Consider the following 25,258-nt stretch of genomic DNA (forward strand, 5'->3'; position numbering starts at 1 on the left):
CATGGAATTAAGCTGATGAGCCATACAATGAAGCTATGGGAGAGAGTCATTGAGCACCGCTTAAGAAGAATGACAAGCGTGACCAAAAATCTATTTGTTTCATGCCTGGGAGGTCGACCATGGAAGCCATTTTTTTGGTATGACAACTTATGAAGAGATACATGGAGCAAAAGAAGGACTTGCATATGGTGTTCATTGACCTGGAGAAGGCCTATGATAAGATACCGCGGAGTGTCATGTGGTGGGCCTTGGAGAAACACAAAGTCCCAGCAAAGTACATTACCCTCATCAAGGACATGTACGATAATGTTGTGACAAGTGTTTGAACAAGTGATGTCGACACTGATGACTTCCCGATTAAGATAGGACCGCGTCAGGGGTCAGCTTTGAGCCCTTATCTTTTTGCCTTGGTGATGGATGAGGTCACATGGGATATATAAGGAGATTTCTATGTATGCTCTTTGCAGATTATGAGGTGCTAGTTGACGATAGTCAGACGGGGGTAAATAGGAAGTTAGAGTTATTGAGACAAACCTTGGAATCGAAAGGGTTTCGGCTTAGTAGAACTAAAACTGAGTGCATGATGTGCGGTTTCAGTACTACTAGGTGTGAGGAGGAGGAGGTTAGCCTTGATGGGCGGGTGGTACCTCAGAAGGACACCTGTCGATATTTGGGGTCAATGCTGCAGGAGGATGAGGGTATTGATGAAGGTGTGAACCATCAAATCAAAGCCGGATGGATGAAGTGGCACCAAACTTCTGGCATTCTCTGTGACAAGAGAGTGCCACAAAAGCTAAAAGGCATGTTCCACAGGATGGTTGTTCGACCTGCTATGTTGTATGGCGTTGAGTGTTGGCTGACTAAAACGCGATATGTCAACAGTTAGGTGTGGCGGAGATGCGTATGTTGAGATGGATGTGTGGCCACATGAGGAAGGATCGAGTCCGGAACGCTGATATACGAGAGAGAGTTGGGGTAGCACCAATTGAAGAGAAGCTTGTCCAACATCGTTTGAGATGGTTTGGGCATATTCAACGCAGGCCTCCAGAAGTTGCAGTGCATAGTGGATAGCTAAAGCATGCGGAGAATATCAAGAGAGGTCGGGGTAGACCGAATTTGACATGGGAGGAGTCGGTTAAGAGATATCTGAAGGATTGGAGTATCACCAAAGAACTAGCTATGGATAGGGGTGCGTGGAAGCGTGCTACCTATGTGCCAGAGCCATGAGTTGGTCGCGAGATCTTATGGATTTCACCTCTAGTCTACCCCAACTTGTTTGGGACTAAAGGCTCTGTTGTTGTTGTTGTTGTTGTTGTTGTTGTTGTTGTTGTTGTTGTTGTTGTTGTTGTTGTTGTTGTTGATGATGATGATGATGATCATGATGATGATGGTGATGATGATGATGATGAAAATATGACCACGTCTTCTTCTGATGTATTGTGGACAAATTCTTGTGGAGCATAATTTAAGATACCCCAGGTTACTAGTGCAACCCAATGAGTTTGCTGACTTTAATAAGCTTGTCCAAGGAACACATATTAAAGATAGAAAAATGGCATGGATTGGATTTGAGGCATTATCTTCGGCTCTATGGAATGCGCGTAATAAAGCCTTAATAAAAGCTCTTGAGTTTAAACACCCATCTAATCTTGTGTCTCTTACAGCGATGGGAGATGTTGGGGAGACAACGGGACCGATTGCAGCTTAATCGGTTCATCAACATGCTTCAGGCAACGTGTCAAGTTTTCTGTATCGCTTCGAGACGAGACAATGCTGGCTAGGGGAGCCACCCGTTATGTTCGTGGTGTTGGCGCTTCTTGAGAACACCCTTTCTTTTCGTTTATGTTAGTTGATATCCCTTGGATTGCAATCAATGTGTCGCTTTGTTCAGTCACTTGTGACCCCGTATCGAACCTATCTATATCTTGAATTTCCTTTCCTGTTGAACTCTAGTTGTAAGACTCTAAGGGCCTCGGTTTAAGAACCAACAAGCCCTTGTTTTCTAAAAGAAACATAATCTTATGCCCGAGCTGAAACAGTAAGTTCTTGGATTAAATTAAATTGGATTGCTGAGAAATCACAAAGCAAGAAAACAAAATCGCCAAATCAGCGGCCACCTTGCATGTCATAACCCAAATACATGACAAATACTTCTTTGCAACCAGAATGAAATACAATATACCACATGAATAGAGTTTAGCAAAGTTAATAGGTACGTTCATCCCCAGAAGATCAACACATGCTAATGGACGGTGCTAGAACCAGCAAGTTTCCAACCACCACATATGTGGACAAAAAATTTGAAATACACCAAAAATTGAGGCGCAGATGGCGTGCCATGAATAAGTTCCACAATAATTTATACAGAGATAGATTTTTGAGTCGACCAGAACAAATTTCTTATGTATTTCATGAGCCTCTAGCCTTTACCCATTTCGGAAGGAGCGAACTTTCACTGGCGATACAAATTTGCATGAATGGCCAGGCAGTCCTAATAGTGCCAGTGAGTACTATCTAACAAACTAATTGCAGTTTCTAAAAATATTTGTTCATGCGTCCATTGAGAGTGAGTTTCTTCACATCAGGTACTGCATAGTTTGCTGAAACAATTTATCAACCACAATGTTGTAGGCCTTTTCGGTAGGATGAAAGCTGTCCCAGAAAATGAAATCATAAGCATTCGGGCAGGCAGGGTGATTTTTAATGAATATTGCTGCATTTAGCACTGTGCTACCACAACATCCTTCGGTTACCTCCTTGAAACCTATATTACAGTCAGTTTAAAAAAATGTAGTATCAAATAACTATGAATTTATGATGCCAACATGTCAATCGGCATGTATTTATACACACTATATAAAGCCAAATATTCCTAAACAAAGTATATAAAGTAATGTAAACATTTATGTATACCATGTTAGTCACTACACAGTTCTTGTTACTTCAATTTGCCTGTAGTACTGTAAGATTGATGACATGTTAGAGCTTAATGTTTCTCACTGTTATCTGTTAATATGTCTATAGCAGCTATACTCTACAGTAATGATTGATGGTATGCTCTGAAATAACAATCGAGTGCACTCACCATAAAAACCAGGTCGCTGAATGAGATCAAGCAGATTGTAGTATATATCAAGATAAATAAACTTTGAGCCTCGAACATTTTGTTCTGCATCTAGCCGTTGTATTTCCTTTTCTATTTCAGAATTAAATAGATTTGCTGCTTGATTCATCATGGGCTCACATTCTCTTGATCCAAGTGCTCTTTGCGAGGGACAACATCCAATTGGTGCAATGCCGATGATTGCAATCTTCTTTGCACCCATCTCATTTAATTTCTGTATAGAAGTGTATATATGAGCGTACTAAAAATTTCAAATAGCAGGCCGACTGCTCAAATGCCAATTAAACAACAAATATATGCAGGATGCAAAAAAAAGAGTAGGGGATTATTAGTACCATGGTCATTATGAAATATCCCTATGTTGAAACTTTGTCAACAGAAGTAGATGGTAGGAAAAATTCAGCAATGTACTAAATTTACAAACACACATATTTGTAACCGACTAAAGGAAACTACTTGATGCACCAGGAAGGAATGGTTTGTCGTTTTTTAGTTTGAGTGAAATATGTGAAACTTCAAACTGAGAGAGAATTAAATGAACACTAGAACTTCGTGCAAAAAGAGAGAGTCAAATAAGCTTTCGTATTTACTACTAGGAGGTTTAGAGTTTCAATAAGTACTCTTACCGTAGTAAAGTTGACAGCAGAAGAGACAAGAAATTTCACGTACGAAGGAAGGTCATATTGATGGTGCCTCAAAGGAACTGTAAAATAGTTATTTGCAAGGTCATTTGCCCCCATGACTGTGAAGTATATGCCTTCGGAGATTACACGTGTCATCTCCTCTTCTCCGACCAAAGCTCTTAGTCGCTCCTTATATTCAAGGAATAGTTCAAGTTGCCCAGTACTCGATGTAGCAGTCTGAAGCATAGGAAATTAGCATTTGCAAACTCTAGTAATAACAATCTTAGCTTGGGGTGAAAGCAAAGTGAAATATACTTGACGAGAACTATGTTGTGAGATGCATGTGACATATTTTGTTACCGAGGGTATCGAAGTTAGAGGATCGTATCCACTGCCACCAGAAGCAAAGACAACACCCGTGAGTAGCTCACTTAGTGGAAGATCATTTCTGAGGTAGGGTGGCAATAGTTCCTTAATTCCCAGCCTAGAAACTGCTAGTCAAGAAAAATATTATCAGCACTGGATATTCAAGTTTTCACTTGGTGTAAAGTAGCCATTAAAGAGTTTAAACTTAAAAAGAACGGAAAGTTTTTTAAGTAGTAATTGATCATTTTAAATAGTATAGTACTGTTTAGATACATGTTGATGGACCCGTGCAGGATGGTGGTGCTGTCTAGCGTCATGGTGGCGTCGATGGCAGTTGGGCCTGACAAGATCAATGCGTGGATTTCTCCTGAAGTTGGGACGACGAAAGTTGGTGGCGGTGGATTCTAGAGCGTGCGCGTGTGATGCTCGCTAAGGGTCTTTTAGATCGATTGGTGCTCTCGGCTCACCATGGGGTGGCTTGGCGATGCCACCGGATTAGATGGTATGCATGGTGCAATGTGAGGGCACATCATCAAACTTATAACAGTAGCGAGATAAATCATCACAAGTGTAGCTTTGGGTTGATCTATGTATTTGTATTGTCAAACTGCATTGAATAATTTAATAAAGATGACCGTGTGCATTGCTTGATGCAGAGGCGGGGTAATCTCTTTTTTGAAAAAATAGTATTGTTTGGCCGTGGTTCTTTTGTCACGTGATTAATTATTGGTTATTGCTCGACATGCAAGTTAATTGTGCAACATATCAAGCCGTCTCGATTCGAAACTGATATTGACAGAACCATGATGGAGTAGTTAGTTGTGCGTTTAATGGAGAAGGAGGCAGAATAAAAATGCACGACAGATGAAAACCGAGCTGACGGGCCAGTACGACTGAACATATGCATTTCATTAGCAGGTCCTATGTACATGCACAGTGTTCCGAGCTGGACCCCAAAATGTCTCCTGCAACAATACTACTCCCTCAAAGGAAAATGACACTGCTAGCCGTTTGGCTCCAGATTTTAAGTTTGCCCTAGCTGACCTTAGGCACGTCACAATTTTTTATGTACTCCCTCAGTCCTAAAAACAAGTTTCTCAACTTTATACTCTCTTCTTAAAAAAATATAAAAGAGTTCAGATCACTGAAGTAGTCATCTAAAAGCTCTTATATTTCTTTGCAGAGGAAGTACAAAGTCAATACAAAGTTGAGACATTTATTTTGAGGGGGGAGGGGGTATTTGCTTCTCAATTTTTTTCGCAAGTTTGCCACAAGTATGGTGTCAATTTTCTTGGCCACACTTTGTAGCAAGCCACACAAGGTGCGGTAAAGTTAGCCTTCAACCAGACATTCCCGCATATGTTCTCATCTAGGTGTAACCAAAGTTATATATAAAACGTACAAGAAGCTACTCCATTAGTCCCCAATTTAAACATAAGTGATGCATGCCATATATAACCTCCGTTCCAAATTACTTGTCTTAGATTTATAGTGTATCTGAACAAATTTAAGACAAGTAATTCGGGATGGAGGGAATACAACTAAAATGGCGTAAACAATAAAGTTGCACCAAAAGTAAATAGTACTAAAAAGCAACAGCAAAGTCAGTTGCCGGTTGTTACAACTTACTACTCCTTCCGTTCGGAATTACTTGTCGCGAAAATGGATGTATCTAGATGTATTTTAGTTCTAGATACATCCATTTTCGAGACAAGTAATTCCGAACGGAGGGAGTACGTACTCCCTCCGTCCTCAAATACTTGTCGGAGAAATGCATAAAAATGGAGTGCGGCTAATCTGCACCCGGGCTCATCTGCACCCACGCTTAGAAAAAAATATTAGAAAAATTCCAAATTTTTTTGTGGTGGTAGATAATTTGACGCGTGAGGTGCGCCCCAAAATTCATCTCATTTGAGCATCTGAGCAGCTCTCGGCAAAAAAGACAAAATCAGGGTCTGTAAAAATGTTTACTGTTCATGCACTGTTTTGACCCGATTTGTCTTTTTTGCCGAGTGCTGCTCAGATGTCCAAATGAGATGAATTTTGGGACGCACCTCACGCGTCAAATTGTCTACCACCACAAAAAAAATTGGAATTTTTTGAATTTTTCTAGTATTTTTTTTTGAATTTTTTGCTGAGAGGGAGCAGATGAGCCCGGACACCGTTTTGAGTTTTTGATAAAAATGGATGTATCAGAATTAAAATATATCTAGATATATTCATTTCTCCGACAAGTATTTCTGGACGAAGGGAGTACGTACGTACCTAGCATGTCTCCGGGAACCTTCCCGTTGGAGAACCTCCCGGTAGCCACCCCGCCGGGGAAGTCCTGCCCGTACGGCGGGAAGTTGGCCTTGGCCTCCGTCAGCCGGTCGTTGTTGTTGCCGGGGTCGACGGTCGAATCGCCGAACATGAAGGCGGCGGAGATTTTGCTTCTAGCCCTGGCTGCTGCTCCATGGGCGGATGGGAGAAGCGCCATGAGTAGCAGCAGCAGGCCTCGGTAGAGAGACGCCATTGCTTGGCTCCGTACTACTAATGATGTGTGTACTACCAGCTAGCTAGCGGTGTGGTGTGTCGCTGGCTCTGGCTGGTGCAAGATTGATCCGCCGTGGGAGGTTTTATAGCGTAGCGGGGCATGGAGAAAAGTACGTGCGCGTCCGCTGCGCAGTGAGGCGACTCAGATCATCATTCATCACGCATATATGGTTGGTTGCTCGCTGCATGTATTGACCGTCTCCGGTCCTGTCGATTTAATGGGTAGCGTTTTTTTTTCTTTTCTGAAAAAGAGGATGTACCCGGCCCTCTTCATCTGGGCGATGCATGTGGCTATTTTATTAATTATTCACAAAGTCCTTAATACATCAGTAAGCCTAAAGCCACCATCTTGCCAACACCTGTCGCTACTCCTATCCCCGTGATGAAGGGATGCCGAATGTCCGAGCCTAATACCTAACAGATATCGCGCCAACACCTAACATCTAATGTCGGATGCCCCATTGAAGCCACAATACTTGGACTGGGTTAAACACCGGTCCGACGCACTTTCAGTGGGCACCACATGCGCACGCTGCAAGGGCCGTCACCTCCTTCATCCATTGTTGATCCACCTCAGTTCAGATACTGACGCATCGACCTTGCCAGGCCTCTCTGCCATCGACGCCATCATGACGCCAGACAACGTCGTCCTCCTGCATGAGTCCATCGCCACCCAACGGACGCCGAGTCTCCATTGCGCCACACCGCCGAGATCCGCCGCCATCGATGTGTAGGATGAAGCACCAACCACCAAGCCATTCGCATGTCCCAGCCGATGAATGTCTCCAAAGATGATACCCCACTGGGGTGACGACGAAGACGTCACCATCATCTGATCCAGGAAGTCCCTCAACGCCTCCAACGAGGGCTACGACGCCCACGGGCACCGTCGTCAATGGTAGCCTCCTCCAGATCTGAGGTTTCCCCCCGAAACAATGGAGCGAGGGATGCCCCCACCATCATCTCCAACAAGGAAAACGACACCCCCGTGGGGTCGCCGACGATGGTGGCATCCTCACCCACTTCAGCAGCTAGGCCACTATCTCCTCATCCACTTGATCCGCCGTCGGGAAGCCACCGCGAGGCAACACCCACCGACGAGATCCCTTTGGACCGACGATGAAGACAACCAAAGATAGAGAAGGTCACATCGCTGCATGACCGGCACCATGGACACACACACGTCGTCCCGAGGCGCTCACTCAAGATTCACCGTCAAAGTCATGCCTCCAAGCCACGACGGAGGGACGCCCCGCCGCCGCCATCATCCCCCCGCACGGGCTTTGCCCAGCCGGGATCCGACGGCGGGAGGGGAGGTGAACGGGAGGCGAAGGGGATCAGGAGGGATCTGGAGGGGGAGGGAGGCGGACGAGAGGCGGAGGGGATCGGGACCATTTAATGGGCAGCGTGATGGTGTAAAATTGTAGAAGGCCCAAGTCTCGCTTCTTTGTGATCATGTCACGGTCGTCCAGGCACACGTACCGCCTCCCATGGCCTACCCGCCAATACAGGTTCGCGTTGAATGGCACAACACGTCCGGGCCGCGTGGTCTGGATGTATGTGGACGATTTGAGGGTCAGCGTCGGAGATTTATGCTTGAGTAGTGCATCCAAACACACGTGACGCGTACACCCATCTCGCGTGGAAAATAAAGAGAAAGAAGATGCATAGAAAACACACACAAAAGGACGGTTAACTAGCTATGGAAGACGTTGATGCATGATGGTGCTGATGCTGAAACACGCGCACGTGCGTCCTCAAATCTGCCTTGTTTTTTGTACAGAGAAAGCTCCGGGTAACGTGACCAACATCAGCTAAGGCTGCGTTCCATGGCCGCGGCTTGTCTTTCCTTTTCAGGCTTGCCGTTGGTTTTGCAGACAACCTCGACGAAAAAGCATGGGTATTCTGCTTCAAAGTATATGAAAATAATGAGATGCCGTGCAAATGCTTCTTTCGCTCTATCCAGTTGGAGAGAAGAAGTTTCTGACAGGGGTCGCTACTCCATGGTCGGGATTACGTCAGTGCTTCGCTGGTTACATAGCGACTTTTGGTCCAGAAATATGGGGAATCAACTTGCAGAATGCTCACCGAAGAAGCATTAGCCAACTTTTTATCAACTTGCAAAATGGTTCGCAAAAGTTAATCCTTCACTTGGAGATCCAAAATGTTGGCTTCGTTCCAAGAAGGTCATAGGAGCCGTAGATGGAACCTCGTTCTGATTATGCCTGAAGAGGAGCAGTAGTGCATTGTGCATCTAAACCCTAAGGTGCAGTGTACACGTCGCCTACCATGGAAAGAACACAAGAAAGCTCCAGGCTGAGGCAACCACCATCAGCGCCTGCTTTCCATTTCCATGGCCGCATGTAGCTTGTCTTTCCTTTTCAGTTCCTGTTCGTTTTCGCAGACAACCCAAAGAGAAGAAAAAAGGGCAGGAATTTTGGTTATCTGATTTGGCTGATGGCTGGGATCTCCCTTGACTGAACCGTATCGAATGACTGATTGCAAAGCAGAAAAGGACAAACACTTGGCTATCTTCTGTGACATAAACATCTCACCTCATCAGAGAACAAAAAGCTGCTTCTTTTAACACTAGTGGGCTCAAGAGGAGAAGTTTTTAAAAGCTTTCGACAGCATGATCTTTCGCTTGAGAAGTATATATGGATTAAAGCCAACTTGCAACATGTGCTCCAACTACATTTCACCAAAGTTTATAGAAATATGTGCTCATATATACAATATAGAATATGTATGGTACAAAAACTATACTCTGTATTTATTTATTTTTTTAAACAAGGCAAAAGATTTGCCATTTCATTGATTAAGAAGAAGGTTTAGACAGGCCACGAAGTGGCTAGAAATAAAATCTACTCTCGCGGCATTACAACACTCAAATGCTTGGCGCCCGCCAACGCCCAAAGCGACAACTCCTCTTTTATCTTACTACTAATGACGACCGTCGTAGGTGCGGCCGTGTTGCGGAACAGGATGAATATTTTAGACCTGAGCAGTGTGCATTCAGACTCGTCTCCCATGAAAAACAAAGGCATAGAACATAGCAGGTGTGGTTACCTAGTTATCGAAGACGTTGATGATGCCGAAACAAAACCTGGCAGACACTCGGCCTCTCCATTGCTTGTATGCTATAACCTGTGTTCCACGGCCGCAGCTTGTTCTCTTTCATAGTCTTCCTGTCACTTTTGCAGACAACTGGAGGAAGCACCAGAATTTTGGCTCCTTCCCTTCACTGCAGCAGGAATCCCCGCAAAAATTCTGCGTTTGAAGTACGCATTTAGTGACCAAAGCAAAATGCTTTTAAGTTGCCGTGTTTGAATCCATTCTGTGCTTCTTTCAGTACATAATTAAAACTGTCTGCAGTTCTCTACAGCTACTGTACTCATCCAGAGGAGATACTTACAAATCATCCAGCTTCTTTACATGTCTGGTAGAAAAAAAAACAGAGCCTCAAAAGGCTGTCGTGGGTATTTACAGGACAAAAAGGGGAGGCACGTGCCTCGGTCTAGATATTCAGCAGTCTTCTCCTAACCCACTGTGCTACGAGTTGCCAAAGGCAGTTACGTACGAGACCACGACGGTGATGTCGTCCAGCTTCCCGCCATAGTACCGGTACCCAGCGTCTTGGGCCGCGGTCGAAAACGGCGTCGGCCTGTTCTTGTCCTGTGCCCGCTGGCGTGCGAGCGCCGCTATCTTCTGGGCCGTCACTTGAGGTTCCAGGCCAGCTCTGGTTGCATGGACCACTACAGCTGTTATATCATTGTTGTACAGGTTATCAAACAACCCATCTGTTCCAGCGACAATTACATCACCAGACACGACAGGTACCTTGAAGACCTGAGTATACAGGCACAGCAGGCAAAACAACATGGTTATTAACAAGGACTACAATTTGCAGTATGTGACGATTGCTAGACTGGATACATGTGCTCGTATGTTTTAAGAGATGGATAGTAACAAGGACTACAATTCTACAATCCGCGTGTCGCAGAATTATACTACATGTGCTCATACTCCCTCCATCCGGAAATACTTGTCGTTGAAATGAATGTATCTAGATGCATTTTAATTCTAGATACATCCATTTATGCGACAAGTAATTCCGGGCAGAGGGAGTATGTTTTAAGAGATGGATACAGAATGGAGTATAATTCTGCGACACATGGATTATAGAATTCCTAATCTATATGGCTATTATATATGCATTTGTTTCACCTGGGAGTACTAGTATAATCCATCGGCACAAAGGCTTCTTTTACTAGAACATAAAGCTATCGTTTTCATTAAAAAAAACAGCCACAAGCCATGAATATTTGTTAACAACCAAATTGTGTCCATAGACACTGGTTACTACAAAAACAAAAGCGTTATCAGCAGTATATAAACATACCTGTGCAGCATTAGGCAAGTCACTCGAGTTGCCACTCTGAAGTTGGTAGGAGAAATTGAAATCATGTTGTTGTACAGGTGACCTACACAATGTGCAGCCATCTCGGATGACTATAAAGCCACTGTCACCAAGATTAATTGCTTGTATTCCCTGAAATAATGTACAACCAAATCTGAAATCGTGATAAACTATCTAAGAACTGAACAAGTTAAACACTCAGGTCAGTTTTGTGGCATTATATCATCAACAAAGAATGGTGGTCAAGTTTTAGCTTCTCTTACTGATGCCAAAGCTATAGACAAGGAAACATGTAATCATGTCGCAGCAAAAATAAACAAGATCAGTAACCAACCTGATTTGTTATAGCAATGATACATGCGGTCGATGAACCCGGCACTGTTGTGCTACTATGGGCCTTTTCCAGTACCCTTGTAAGATCAATTGAATCTTTTGGCTCTTCTTCTATTGCAGTTACTGCATTAGACATAATATCTCTAGCATATTGACCTGCATCAATACCGTAGCTTGCCCAACCACCAACGCCATCAGCTATGCCTATAGCCTGTTCATCCCAAATAAAATGTGCATCCTCACCACCAGTTTCTTCCTTATCCGGATGTGGTAGATAACATACCCCTGAAACAAGCTTCAAGGACCTATCTCCTAACATAGTCCTGAAATAGTGATCAATGTTTTAGAATAATCTAAGCAGATATATAGTCATAAAAATCATCACAATGCATATGAGAAGCGCCATGATGCAGTGCTTAAGCACAAACCCCAAGCAGGGCACATGACTCTGTCAAGACACATGACATAGGTGGTCGAGGGAAGCAACCTCTATCTCGAGGAGTTAAATATCTAAACTTCCTAATTTGATTGAACTGTGATACCTATCCCTTAATTGCAACTGTATCCTGCTTTTGCAATCTGTGCACCCTTGGTGGCCCACTTGGGGCTGTAAATTACATTACATACCCCACGTGGCAGCAATTATTCTGATTTTCTTTCTTTTGAGGAGAGTTTATTCACTAGCAGACTTTTTTCTCTCACCAATCTCTACCAACTTATCATATTTCCGTATGGCCCATTAAAAACCTATGAGCATGGACTCCCAATGACTATTAGTTATGTAGAATTGTAGATGAACAAGACCTCCAATCCATGCCCCAGTGCCAAATTTTATCAGAAAAGTGTAACAACTGTTGAGTTTTGACATAATTAGTATTCTTAGAACAACTGGAATCATAATGCACACAATGAGAAGACAATGTTCACGGACTGGGCATCTGCTAAAACCCCAACAGTGAGAACCTCATTTGAGCTAATTTGAAATCGAAAATGTACTCACTAAGCTAGGATACGCCGATTGAAATTAAACAGGTAGATACACAAGAGGAAACATACTTAAACAGGTAGATACACAAGAGGAAACATACTTATCTGCGGTGCCTACGGATTTCTCAGGCTGCGAGACGTCCGCCTCGCGGGCGGCCGGGCTGAAAGACACCTCTTCCGGAGCGGCACCGGTCGCGAAGGAGCGCCCGCCGCCGACGAGGAGCTGCTCCATCAGCAGGCCCGGCCTGGGCACGCTGCTGGCGGCGCACCGGAACCACCAGGACCCGCCGCCGCCCGCCGCGGGCCCTCCCCAGATGCCGAGGAACCCAGCCGCCTCCCTCCCCTGCAATCCGCGCGCGGGAGACAGCAGGGCCCCGCCCATGCCCGGCAGCGCGGCGGAGGACGCGGCCCTCGGCGCGCCGGCGCCGGCGGCTCCCCGGAGCAGCCACGCGGCCGCACGCTGAAGCGCGATCGCCGGGGACATCCTGCCGCGGCGCCCCTGCTGCGCCCGAGAAGCTGCCGGGGAGACGCTCCGGCGAAGGTGGTGGAAACCCTAGGGTGCGGGGGAGGGAGGGACAAGGATGAGATGCCGTGCCGTGCCGGGGCAAAAGGATGCAGCAGTTTTTCCTCGCGGTTTTTTTTTCGCACTGGCTATGGGAAGGAGGCAAGGAGCGTTCATTCTGGAAAGAATATACGATGCAGTTCTTTTTTGGAAAGAATATACGAAATCTTATGCGTCTTTATACTTCCTCTGTTTCAAAATAGATGATCTAATTTTATATTAACTTTAATAAATAAATAAATGATCCAATTTTATACTAAAGTTAGTATAAAATTGGGTCATCTATTTTGAAACGAAGGGAGTAGAATTGATGATCGATTCTTGTAGTCTATGGATGATTCTCTGAACATGACTTTTTCCCGAAAAACCTGAACCCTAAATGGCTCTTGTTCCGGAGAAAACATGCTTGTGGTTGAATTTGCCATCCAAAGCAACCAAGATCTTGTGTGGGAAGACTCATCATGGCACATTAGCAAGGGTGTGTTTGTTTGGACTCTTTTCAATGGCTTTTGTGGCTTTTGCTGCCTAAAAACTGGAGCCCAAACAAAGAGGCTTTTTTGGGCTGGCTCACGTAGCCCATAATCTGAGCACTCCAGGAAAAACGCCCGGAAGCTGCAGCCCGGATTTCATTATACGCACGAATTGCCTATCTCTTTCTTCTCCCCTCGGTTGTCCCCCATGAAAACACAACCTCCAAATCGCTAGGGTTCACCATTCCTCGTCGTCGTCGCCACCCGTCCCAACCTCGGCCATTGGCGGCTCGACCGTCGCCGGCCGGCAAATCAGAGGCGATGCGGCCGTAATCTCCCTTTCCTGGAGCCCAAAGGCGCAGCCGCCGCATCTGCTGCATCCTCCACCGACCACTCCCATCATCGGACCGCCTCCACCCGCCCCAACCCCGGCCACCGTCCACTCGGATCTCAGCCGTTGCTATATATGGTAACCTCCTTCGCCTCTTTCCCTTCGTCCTCTGTCCACTCCCTCCCCTTCTGCCAGCGTGTGCTGCCTGCCTGCTTTGTTTCTGCGTGCGTTAGTGCAGGAGTGTTATGCGTTCTTGTATGCATACTATGCGTGCGTGATGGTCGTGCTCTGCCCGTGTGATGCATGCGTGCGCTGCCTGACTACTACTATTTCATGTAGTACTAGTGAACTGTTACTATTTCCTCTGTTTGACAAAATGGTGTTGATACTAGCGAGTCATCTGCTATTTTGGTACTGATCTATAATTGCAAATTGTACTGGAACTAGTAGTGACTGCTCCATTTTGGTACTAGTGACTACTACTGCTATTGTCATTCGTTTATATGGATTTGCAAATTGACACTTGGCTGTATTTTGCATATGTACTGCTACTGCTACTATGAATTTAAACACAGGACTATTGTGTATGTTTGATCTGATGTGGATTTTGATGCTATGCTTTGTGCTGCTGCTCTGCTATGTTTAATTATTTATGCAAAACTGATGACTACCTATGTAGATGTTTGTTCCTTTCACGGATGCAATTGGTCATAGGGCAACCAAATACTTGACATGGTTGGTTGCTTCCAAATGCGGAAATCTGATTTAGTAATGTCATATTTTATTATGTCTCTGATAAGTACCAAGTTTCATCTTATGTGCAGATTCATATTGAGGAAAGGAAGAAGTAGTTTCTCCTCATGTCTACTGTCATGTGTTAGCATCCTTATTTATGACCTTGTTTGAATTTGTGTGCAATGCAATGATAAAACTTGTGGCATGGTTGTTTATTCTGTGATGGCAGCAATAGAGTATGATTGTATTTCACCATGACCATATATTTTCCAATCAAAGGATGGTCTCATGTAATATATAATTAATAACATATGTTATAATGAGTTCAAAAGTATTGTCATGTGCGTAGAATGTAAATTTATTGATATACATTGTATATGCCATCATGCCATCAAACTGGTATGATTTTAGTTCAAATCTGTGAAAACTAGCCATCTGTGACAAAAACAGCTATTAATTGGGTTTTTACTGTTAAAACAGTATAATCGGCACTTAAACCTATTCTACAGAAGAACATAGGGCGTTCCCGTCATTTCAGCATGTTCCAGCAACAGCTACAAGTGCTACATCACAACCACCCAACGATTGCACCTCAGCTCCTACCTTCCAGCTACAGCTACTCCTTCTAGTCGGAGCCCTTGCAGCTGCAGTCGAAGAAGTTGGAGCCCAAACAAACACACCATAAGAATGGCGTGACCCTTTTTCTGAATTTGATGAGTGCATGCAGCCTTCTGAACTTGGATTTGACAAGTTACATTTATGGGTTGGGGTCATGAATCTTCCCTTTTAATCTTCATCATGATAATTAAGCAGAGCGCGGCGATTGCCATAGATAGACAAGGGAGCTACGGTTGTCAAGTTTGATCATGTGACGAGCAATCTTAGGGCTAGAGTTACAGTGGAGGTTAACAAGCCATCGAGGAGATGGATCATAACTGAGTCGAATAGGAGAAGCTGCATGGATTTATATGATATCTTATACAAGAATGTGCCACACCTTTTCTTGTGGCCGGTTGGGTCACTCGGATCTCTATTGTATGATGCCGGGAATCGGGGATGAAAATGGTGATCTTCCTTGCGAGAGGGGTTACATGCTCCGGGTGATAGGAGGAGGACTGCTTCAGGGAAAGGCTTGACGTCGATGATACGTCTCCAACGTATCTATAATTTTTTATTGTTCCATGCTATTATATTACCTGTTTTGAATGATTATGGGCTTTATTATACACTTTTATATTACTTTTGGGACTAACCTATTAACCGGAGGCCCAGCCCATATTGTTGTTTTATTGCCTGTTTTAGTATTTCCAAGAAAAGGAATATCAAACGGAGTCCAAACGGAATGAAACCTTCGGCATCGTGATTTTTTGGAAGAATATCATCCTGGAGACGTGAAGTTCAAGTCAGAAGATACTCGAGGACTCCACGAGATAGGAGGGCGCGCCCCCCCTGTAGGGCGCGCCCCCCTGTCTCGTGGGCCCCTCGAGCATCCCCCGACCGACTTCTTTCGCCTATATAGTCCCACGTACCCTAAAAACATCCACGGAGAAGATAGATCGGGAGTTCCGCCGCAGCAAGCCTCTGTAGCCACCAAAAATCTCTCGGGAGCCCGTTCCGGCACCCTGCCGGAGGGGGGAACCCATCACCGGTGGCCATCTTCATCATCCCGGCGCTCTCCATGATGAGGAGGGAGTAGTTCACCCTCGGGGCTGAGGGTATGTACCAGTAGCTATGTGTTTGATCTCTCTCTCTCGTGTTCTCTCTCGTGTTCCCTCTATGGCACGATCTTGATGTATCCCGAGCTTTGTTATTATAGTTGGATCTTATGATGTTTCTCCCCCTCTACTCTCTTGTGATGAATTGAGTTTCCCCTTTGAAGTTATCTTATCGGATTGAGTCTTTTATGAGAACACTTGATGTATGTCTTGCCATGCTTATCTATGGTGACAATGGGATATCATGTGTCACTTGATGTATGTTTTGGTGACCAACTTGCGGGTTCCGCCCATGAACCTATGCATAGGGGTTGGCACACGTTCTTGACTCTCCGGTAGAAACTTTGGGGCACTCTTTGAAGTACTTTTATGTTGGTTAGATGAATCTGAGATTGTGTGATGCATATCGTATAATCATGTCCACGGATACTTGAGATTACGATGGAGTATCTAGGTGACATTAGGGTTTTGGTTGATTTGTGTCTTAAGGTGTTATTCTAGTACGAACTCTTTTATAGATCGATCTGAAAGAATAACTTTGAGGTGGTTTCGTACCCTACCATAATCTCTACGTTTGTTCTCCGCTATTAGTGGCTTTGGAGTGACTCTTTGTTGCATGTTGAGGGCTTGTTATATGATCTATCTATGTTATTATTGTTGAGAGAACTTGCACTAGTGAAAGTATGAACCCTAGGCCTTGTTTCCTATCATTGCAATACCGTTTACGCTCACTTTTATCATTAGTTACCTTGCTGTTTTTATAATTTCAGATTACAAAAACCTATATCTACCATCCATATTGCACTTGTATCACCATCTCTTCACCGAACTAGTACACCTATACAATTTACCATTGTACTGGGTGGGACACAAGAGACTCTTTGTTATTTGGTTGCAAGGTTGTTTGAGAGAGACCATCTTCATCCTATGCCTCCTACGGATTGATAAACCTTAGGTCATCCACTTGAGGGAAATTTGCTACTGTCCTACAAACCTGTGCACTTGTAGGCCCAACAACGTTTACAAGAAGAAGGTTGTGTAGTAGACATCAAGCTCTTTTTTGGCGCCGTTGCCGGGGAGGCTAGGTAAAGGGCACTCACTCACACCCCGTCAACTAAGCTCTTTTCTGGCGTCGTTGCCGGGGAGGTGAGTGCTTGAAGGTATATCTTTAGATCTTGCAATCAAATCTTTTTGTTTCTTGTTTTATCACTAGTTTAGTTTATAAAAGAAAACTACAAAAAATGGAATTGAGTTTGTCTCATACGCTTCGTCTTTTTAATATCTTTCGTGAGTATGATGGAAAGGAAAATTGTGCTCAAGTGCTAGAAGAAGAATGCATTAAAATGCTTGGTACTAAATCTTTGAATGATGAGCATGATTGCAATGTTGTTAGTATGAATTCCTTGAATATCCATGATGCTAATGATATGCAAAGCCACAAGCTTGGGGAAGCTATGTTTGATGATTATGATATTTTTTGTCCCCCAAGTTTTGATGAGAATATGTATTATGATGAAAGCATGCCTCCTATTTATGATGATTATATTGATGAAAGTGGGTCTGGAAGAGTGTCAACTTTAGGAATTAGTGAACCCACTATTTTGGAGGATGTTGAATCTTATTGTGATGAAAATGAAAGTGGATTTGGAAGAGTGGCAACTTTATTTAGTGATGATTCCACTATTTCGGAAGAGGTTTCAATTGATTATGAGAACAAAGTTGCTATCTATGATGATTATTGTGATGACTTGTATGCTATTAGGAATAATTATAACCATGAAACTTGTCATCATGATTTTAGTTTTCAATTGAATTATGCCTCACAAGATAATTATTTTGTTGAGTTTGCTCCCACTACTATTCATGAGAAGAAATTTGCTTATGTGGAGAGTAGTAAATTTTCTATGCTTGTAGATCATGAAAAGAATGCTTTAGGTGCTGGTTATATTGTTCAATTCATTCATTATGCTACTGAAAATTATTATGAGGGAGGAATATATGCTTGTAGGAATTGCAATAATGTCAAGTTTCCTCTCTATGTGCTTAAAATTTTGAAGTTATATTTATTTTACCTTTCTATGCTAGTTGATTATTGTTCCCATAAGTTATTTGCTCACAAAATCCCTATGCATAGGAAGTGGGTTAGGCTTAAATGTGCTAGTCATATGCTTCATGATGCTCCCGTTATGTTTCAATTCTTATCTTTTATGTAAGCATCATTGCCATCATCATGCCTAGCTAGAAAGGCATTAAAGAAAAGTGCTTGTTGGGAGACAACCCAATATTTACCCTTACTGTTTTTGTGTGTCCACATGATTATGCTACTGCAGTAATCATGTTTTATAGCTTTTATTTCAATAAAGTGCCAAGTAGAACCTTTGGGAAGACTTGGGTGAAGTTTATGTGATCTTGCTGAAAAAACAGAAACTTTTGCGCTCACGAGATTAGCTGCCATTTTTTACTGGAGAGTGATTTTAGGTTGATTCTTTTCTCAGATGATTAATAGACAAATTTCTCAGGTACAGAAATTTATTTCATAATTTTTGGGGTTCCATAAGTATACGTTTGTTATAGATTACTACAGACTGTTCTGTTTTTGACAGATTCTATTTTCTATGTGTTGTTTGCTTATTTTGATGAATCTATGAGTAGTATCGGAGGGTATGAACCATAGAGAAGTTAGAATACAGTAGACATTATACCAATATGGATTTATAATGAGTTCATTACAGTAACTAAGTGGTGGTTTTATTTTCTTATACTAACGGGGCTTACGAGTTTTGTTTGAGTTTTGTTTGAGTTTTGTGTGGTTGAAGTTTTCAAGTTTTGGGTAGAGATTCGATGGACTATGGAATAAGGAGTGGAAAGAGCCTAAGCTTGGAGATGCCCAAGGCACCCCAATGTAATACTCAAGGACAACCAAGAGCCTAAGCTTGGGGATGCCCCGGAAGGCATCCCCTCTTTCGTCTTCGTTCATCCATAACTTTACTTGGAGCTATATTTTTATTCACCACATGATATGTGTTTTGCTTGGAGCATCATTTTCTTTTGTTAGTATTTGCTTTCTGTTAGTTAGAATAATGTTTTGCATCTTTAGTTTCAATAAAAAAGTCAAGGATGGCCTTTACCATGCTTATTCTGCTAGTATACATGTTGCTGTTTGAAAACAGAAAGTTTACCGCTTTTGCAAAAATTCCCTAGAAAAGTCAGAGAATGGTATAACATTGAATCTTTTTGAATATTAAGATCTGATAAATTTATTACATTGGGAATTTTAGTTCATAATTTTTGAAGTTAGGGAAGTATTGATACTCTTGCATTCTTTACAGACTGTACTGTTTTGGCAGATTGCTGTTATGGTTGCATTGTTTGCATATAGTTGCTTGTTTAATGATTCTATTTAAGGATAGGAGATTAAATATGCAGAATCATTTAGTATGCAATATTGAATAATAATTTTAGTGATTTGTTACAGTAGAAAATGATAAGGTTTTGCATTGGTTTATACTAACCTATCTCACGAGTTCTTGTCGAGTTTGTTGTGGATGAAGCTTTTGATAAAAAGAGAAACCATGATATAAGAGGAATTAAGGAGACACAAAAGTTCAAGCTTGGGGATGCCAAAGGCACCCCAAGATAATATTTCAAGAAGTCTCAAGTATCTAAGCTTGGGGATGCCCCGTTAGGCATCCCACCTTTCTTTTTCAACTACTATCGGTTAGTATCGGTTGAGCCTAAGTTTTTGCTTCTTCACATGAGTTGTGCTATCCTTGAAATGTCATTTTATTTTGTTTTTCTTGCTGTTTGAATACAATACCAAGATCTGAAATTCTTTAATGAGAGAGAGTCTTCACATAGTTGCATAATTATTTAGCTACTCATTGATCTTCACTTATATCTTGTTGGAGTAGTTTGTCGTTTGCTCTAGTACTTCACTTATATCTTTTAGAGCATGGCGGTGGTTATATTTTGTAGAAATTGCTAGTCTCTCATGCTTCACTTATATTATTTTGAGAGTCTTAAACAGAATGGTAATTTGAACGAAAACTTTCATAGGAGGTGAATTCGATGCTATGATCAATTTGATACTTGATAATTGTTTTGAGATATGGAGGTAGTGATATTAAATTCATGCTAGTTGGGTGATTATGAATTTAAAGAATGCTTGTGTTGAAGTTAGCAAGTCCCGTAGCATGCACGTATGGTTAAAGTTGTGTAACAAATTTGAAACATAAAGTGTACCTGGCTTGTGCATCCTTATGAGTGGCGGTCGGGGACGAGCGATGGTCTTTTCCTACCAATCTATCCCCCTAGGAGCATGCGCGTAGTGCTTGATTTTTGATGACTTTTAAATTTTTGCAATAAGTATATGAGTTCTTTTGACTAATGTTGAGTCCATGGATTATACGCACTTTTACCTTTCCACCATTGCTAGCCTCTTCGGTACCGTGCATTGCCCTTTCTCACCTCGAGAGTTGGTGCAAACTTCGCCGGTGCATCCAAACCTGTGATACGATACGCTCTATCACACATAAGCCTCATTATATCCTCCTCAAAACAGCCACCATACCTACCTATTATGGCATTTCCATAGCCATTCCGAGATACATTGCCATGCAACTTTCCACCGTTCCGTTCATCATGACATACTTTACTTTTGTCATATTGCCATCGTATTTGTGGCAAAGCCACCATGCATTATTTTTCATACATGTCACTCTTGATTCATTGCACCATCCTGGTACACCACCGGAGGCATTCATATAGAGTCATATCTTGTTCTAGTTTCGAGTTGTAGTTCCTATGTTGTAATCAATGAAAGTGTGATGATCATCATTATTAGAGCATTGCCCCCAAAAGAAAAAAAAGAAAAAAAGGGAAGAAATGCCAAAAGAAAAAAAAGGAAAGGCCCAAAAAAGGAGAAAGAGATAAAAAAAGATAAAAAATAAATAAAAAGGGCAATGCTACTATCTCTTTTCCACACTTGTGCTTCAAAGTAGCACCTTGTTCTAGTCTCATATGTTGTCACTTTCATATACTAGTGGGAATTTTTCATTATAGAACTTGGCTTGTATATTCCTACGATGGGCTTCCTCAAATGCCCTAGGTCTTTGCGAGCAAGCAAGTTGGATGCACACCCACTAGTTTTCTTTTGTTGAGCATTCATTTATAGCTCTAGTGCATCCGTTGCATGGCAATCCCTACTCCTCATGTTGATATCAATTGATGGGCATCTCCATAGCCCGTTGATTATCCTCGTCAATGTGAGACTTTCTCCTTTTTTTGTCTTCTCCACACAATCCCCATTATCATATTCTATTCCACCCATAGTGCTATATCCATGGCTCACGCTCATGTATTGCGTGAAGGTTGAAAAAGTTTGAGATTATTTAAGTATGAAACAATTGCTTGGCTTGTCATCGGGGGTATAGAAGTTAGGAACATCTTTGTGTGACGAAAATGAAGCATAGCCTAACTATATGATTTTGTAGGGATGAACTTTCTTTTGCCATGTTATTTTGAGAAGACATGATTACTTTGATTAGTATGCTTGAAGTGTTACTATTTCTTATGTCAATATGAACTTTTATTTTGTATTCATTTGGATCTGAACATTCATGCCACAATGAAGAAAATTACATTATGAATTATGCTAGGTAGCATTCCACATCAAAATTTCTCTTTTTTATCATTTACCTACTCAAGGATGAGCAGGAATTAAGCTTGGGGATGCTTGATATGTCTCCAACGTATCTATAATTTTTTATTGTTCCATGCTATTATATTACCTATTTTGAATGATTATGGGCTTTATTATACACTTTTATATTACTTTTGGGACTAACCTATTAACCGGAGGCCCAGCCCATATTGTTGTTTTATTGCCTGTTTCAGTATTTCGAAGAAAAGGAATATCAAATGGAGTCCAAACGGAATGAAACCTTCGACATCGTGATTTTTTGGAAGAATATCATCCTGGAGACGTGGAGTTCAAGTCAGAAGATACTCCAGGACTCCACGAGATAGGAGGGCGTGTCCCCCTGTCTCGTGGGCCCCTCGAGCATCCCCCGACCGACTTCTTTCGCCTATATAGTCCCACGTACCCTAAAAACATCCACGGAGAAGATAGATCGGGAGTTCCGGCGCAGCAAGCCTCTGTAGCCACCAAAAACCTCTCGGGAGCCCGTTCCGGCACCCTATCGGAGGGGGGAACCCATCACCGGTGGCCATCTTCATCATCCCGGCGCTCTCCATAACGAGGAGGGAGTAGTTCACCCTCGGGGCTGAGGGCATGTACTAGCATAGCTATGTGTTTGATATCTCTCTCTTGTGTTCTCTCTCGTGTTCCCTCTATGGCACGATCTTGATGTATCCCGAGCTTTGCTATTTTAGTTGGATCTTATGATGTTTCTCCCCCTCTACTCTCTTGTGATGAATTGATTTTCCCCTTTGAAGTTATCTTATCGGATTGAGTCTTTTGTGAGAACACTTGATGTATGTCTTGCCATGCTTATCTGTGGTGACAATGGGATATCATGTGCCACTTGATGTATGTTTTGGTGACCAACTTGCGGGTTCCGCCCATGAACCTATGCATAGGGGTTGGCGCACGTTCTTGACTCTCCGGTAGAAACTTTGGGGCACTCTTTGAAGTACTTTTATGTTGGTTGGATGAATCTGAGATTGTGTGATGCATATCATATAATCATGCCCACGGATACTTGAGGTAACAATGGAGTATCTAGGTGACATTAGGGTTTTGGTTGATTTGTGTCTTAAGGTGTTATTCTAGTACGAACTCTTTTATAGATCGATCCGAAAGAATAACTTTGAGGTGGTCTCGTACCCTACCATAATCTCTACGTTTGTTCTCCGCTATTAGTGGCTTTGGAGTGACTCTTTGTTGCATGTTGAGGGCTTGTTATATGATCTATCTATGTTATTATTGTTGAGAGAACTTGCACTAGTGAAAGTATGAACCCTAGGCCTTGTTTCCTATCATTGCAGTACCGTTTACGCTCACTTTTATCATTAGTTACCTTGCTGTTTTTATAATTTCAGATTACAAAAACCTATATCTACCATCCATATTGCACTTGTATCACCATCTCTTCACCGAACTAGTGCACCTATACAATTTACCATTGTATTGGGTGTGTTGGGGACACAAGAGACTCTTTGTTATTTGGTTGCAGGGTTGTTTGAGAGAGACCATCTTCATCCTACGCCTCCTACGGATTGATAAACCTTAGGTCATCCACTTGAGGGAAATTTGCTACTGTCCTACAAACATGTGCACTTGCAGGCCCAACAACGTCTACAAGAAGAAGGTTGTGTAGTAGACATCGGTGGACGAGGGAGAATTCTACTTCTCACAACAGCAAAACTGATTCATGACAATCAAGCACTACATCAAAGGGGGAGTTGAGGTGACAACCCATACAAGAACAATACCAATCAAAATAAGCTAGAGGGGTTCCTCAAGGTCAGAAACAAGTGTACAGGAGAGTAGAGATGTCTCTCCTAACTAACACTCCACATGTTGAGAATAAGGATGCTAATGAGTTGCTTACTCTTGGCAGTGTTGTTGATGCTGATTTGGGTATGAGCTCGGAACATGAACTAGAGGAAGTGCATGGAACTGAGAAGAATAAGAAGAAACCTACACCGAGAAATTCGGGATCTTTGGCAGCGGCTGCAGCGCAACCTATCTTCACCAGCGAGTTTCCTGAGTTGGAATTGTCGGGGGCTTGGGAACCCAATGTCAGTTCAAGAGCTTCACAACATAGTGAAGCGGGAAGGGGCCACTCTTCTATTTCTTATGGGACTAACATTTCGGAAAAGCGTATGGAGAGCTTGCATAATTGGTTGGATTTTTGCGAGCTGCTTCGCGGTTTACAGTAATGGCTTGAGTGGTGGTATTGGTATGTTTTGGCCGACCGATTTAGATGTGGAACTAAAAAAATCAGCTCAAGCCACATTGATGTTCTTGTGAAGTAAAAAACTCGAAACTTCAAGGAGTGGAGAGTCACTAGTTTCTATGGAGCTCAAAGGGTGGAAGATAGACACCAAAGCTGGAGGTTTCCTTCTTACTCATTTTGCAATTAAACACGAAGCATGGCTTTGTGTTGGTGATTTCGATGAGACTCATTTTGCTTCTGGACATTTCTCTTGCTCTCCAAGACTAGAGTGGCAGATGAGAGCGCTCAGGGAGGCATATGATGATTGCTTGCTTCTGGATCTTGGTTGGTCTGGGGTGGAGTATACTTGGAATAATGGACAAGGTGACAATTCAACTGTTAAAGCGAGGCTCAACTGGGTTTCAGTCATCTGCAGCCTACTCAATTATTCCCACATACGGTACTTCGATAGATTACCACCATGGAGACCGACCACTATCTTGTCTTGGTCGACTTGCATGAGAAACTGGCTGACTCAAGAAAAAGGATCGCTCGACAGTTTCGGTACGAAGATGCGTGGCAAACTCATAATAAATATGACCACTGATGACCCACAAGTATAGGGGATCTATCGTAGTCCTTTCGATAAGTAAGAGCATCGAACCCAACGAGGAGCAGAAGGAAATGACAAGCGATTTTTGAGCAAGGTATTCTCTACAAGCACTGAAATTATTGGTAACAAATAGTTATGCACTACTGGAATCTGGCAATTTGCCGTCAGCCACATCTTTGCCGTCTACCAACTGACAGCAAAGAGGCTCTTTGTCGTCCGCTTCCACAAAGCTGACGGCAAAGAAAGGGCTGATGGCAAAATGGGTATTTGCCATCAGCCACCTAACGGCAAAGAGCTGGAAGGTAGACGACAAAGGGCCAGGTGGGCCCCACAGGGCATGGCGTGGCTAGGTCAGGTTCTTTGCGTCCGCCAGCGGACGACAAAGAGGAGACGTAGGCCAACCCTAAACGGCCGCCCTCTTTGTCGTCTGCTAGCAGACGACAAAGAAGGCCCACTTAATGGGTCGTGCCGTCTCCCCTCTCTCTCTTTCTCTGTCTCCCCTCCCCCGCGCACCCGCCTCTCTCCTTCCCCACCGCTGCCGCC

General features: G+C 43.0%; 2 protein-coding genes and 1 long non-coding RNA gene across 3 annotated transcripts; 1 reads left to right on the forward strand and 2 right to left on the reverse strand.

Moving 5' to 3' along the window:
* Positions 1 to 2,320: 2,320 nt before the first annotated feature.
* Positions 2,321 to 6,685, reverse strand: LOC119325531 (GDSL esterase/lipase At1g20120-like). Its single transcript, XM_037599266.1, has 5 exons — positions 6,379 to 6,685; positions 4,108 to 4,238; positions 3,751 to 3,984; positions 3,086 to 3,338; positions 2,321 to 2,764 (listed from the first exon to the last, which is right to left on the reverse strand). Exons 1-5 carry the CDS (start codon positions 6,626 to 6,628, stop codon positions 2,577 to 2,579), a joined length of 1,056 nt encoding a protein of 351 aa, XP_037455163.1. The 5' UTR covers positions 6,629 to 6,685; the 3' UTR covers positions 2,321 to 2,576.
* A 3,306-nt stretch (positions 6,686 to 9,991) lies between these two features.
* LOC119324262 (probable protein phosphatase 2C 55) lies at positions 9,992 to 13,028 on the reverse strand. The gene is made up of 4 exons (XM_037598027.1): positions 12,490 to 13,028; positions 11,403 to 11,724; positions 11,051 to 11,200; positions 9,992 to 10,497 (listed from the first exon to the last, which is right to left on the reverse strand). Exons 1-4 carry the CDS (start codon positions 12,870 to 12,872, stop codon positions 10,201 to 10,203), a joined length of 1,152 nt encoding a protein of 383 aa, XP_037453924.1. The 5' UTR covers positions 12,873 to 13,028; the 3' UTR covers positions 9,992 to 10,200.
* A 563-nt stretch (positions 13,029 to 13,591) lies between these two features.
* On the forward strand, positions 13,592 to 14,826 carry LOC119326102. The gene is made up of 3 exons (XR_005157814.1): positions 13,592 to 13,889; positions 14,431 to 14,486; positions 14,576 to 14,826. It is a non-coding gene; the product is annotated as an uncharacterized LOC119326102 (long non-coding RNA).
* The last annotated feature ends 10,432 nt before the right edge of the window (positions 14,827 to 25,258 follow it).

Source organism: Triticum dicoccoides, chromosome 6B (assembly GCF_002162155.2).
Source record: "Triticum dicoccoides isolate Atlit2015 ecotype Zavitan chromosome 6B, WEW_v2.0, whole genome shotgun sequence".
In the NCBI taxonomy this organism is placed as follows: domain Eukaryota; kingdom Viridiplantae; phylum Streptophyta; class Magnoliopsida; order Poales; family Poaceae; genus Triticum; species Triticum dicoccoides.

Excerpts from the sequence above, each read along its gene's own strand:
- LOC119325531 (XM_037599266.1), bottom strand. The coding sequence starts at position 6,628 with ATGGCGTCTCTCTACCGAGGCCTGCTGCTGCTACTCATGGCGCTTCTC. Across the intron at positions 3,985-4,107 it reads CTCTAACTTCGATACCCTCG|ACTGCTACATCGAGTACTGG; the intron begins GTAACAAAATAT and ends CCTATGCTTCAG. Across the intron at positions 2,765-3,085 it reads TCAGCGACCTGGTTTTTATG|GTTTCAAGGAGGTAACCGAA; the intron begins GTGAGTGCACTC and ends ACTGTAATATAG.
- LOC119324262 (XM_037598027.1), bottom strand. The coding sequence starts at position 12,872 with ATGTCCCCGGCGATCGCGCTTCAGCGTGCGGCCGCGTGGCTGCTCCGG. Across the intron at positions 11,725-12,489 it reads TCCGTAGGCACCGCAGATAA|GACTATGTTAGGAGATAGGT; the intron begins GTATGTTTCCTC and ends TCACTATTTCAG. Across the intron at positions 10,498-11,050 it reads ACTTGCCTAATGCTGCACAG|GTCTTCAAGGTACCTGTCGT; the intron begins GTATGTTTATAT and ends CTGTATACTCAG.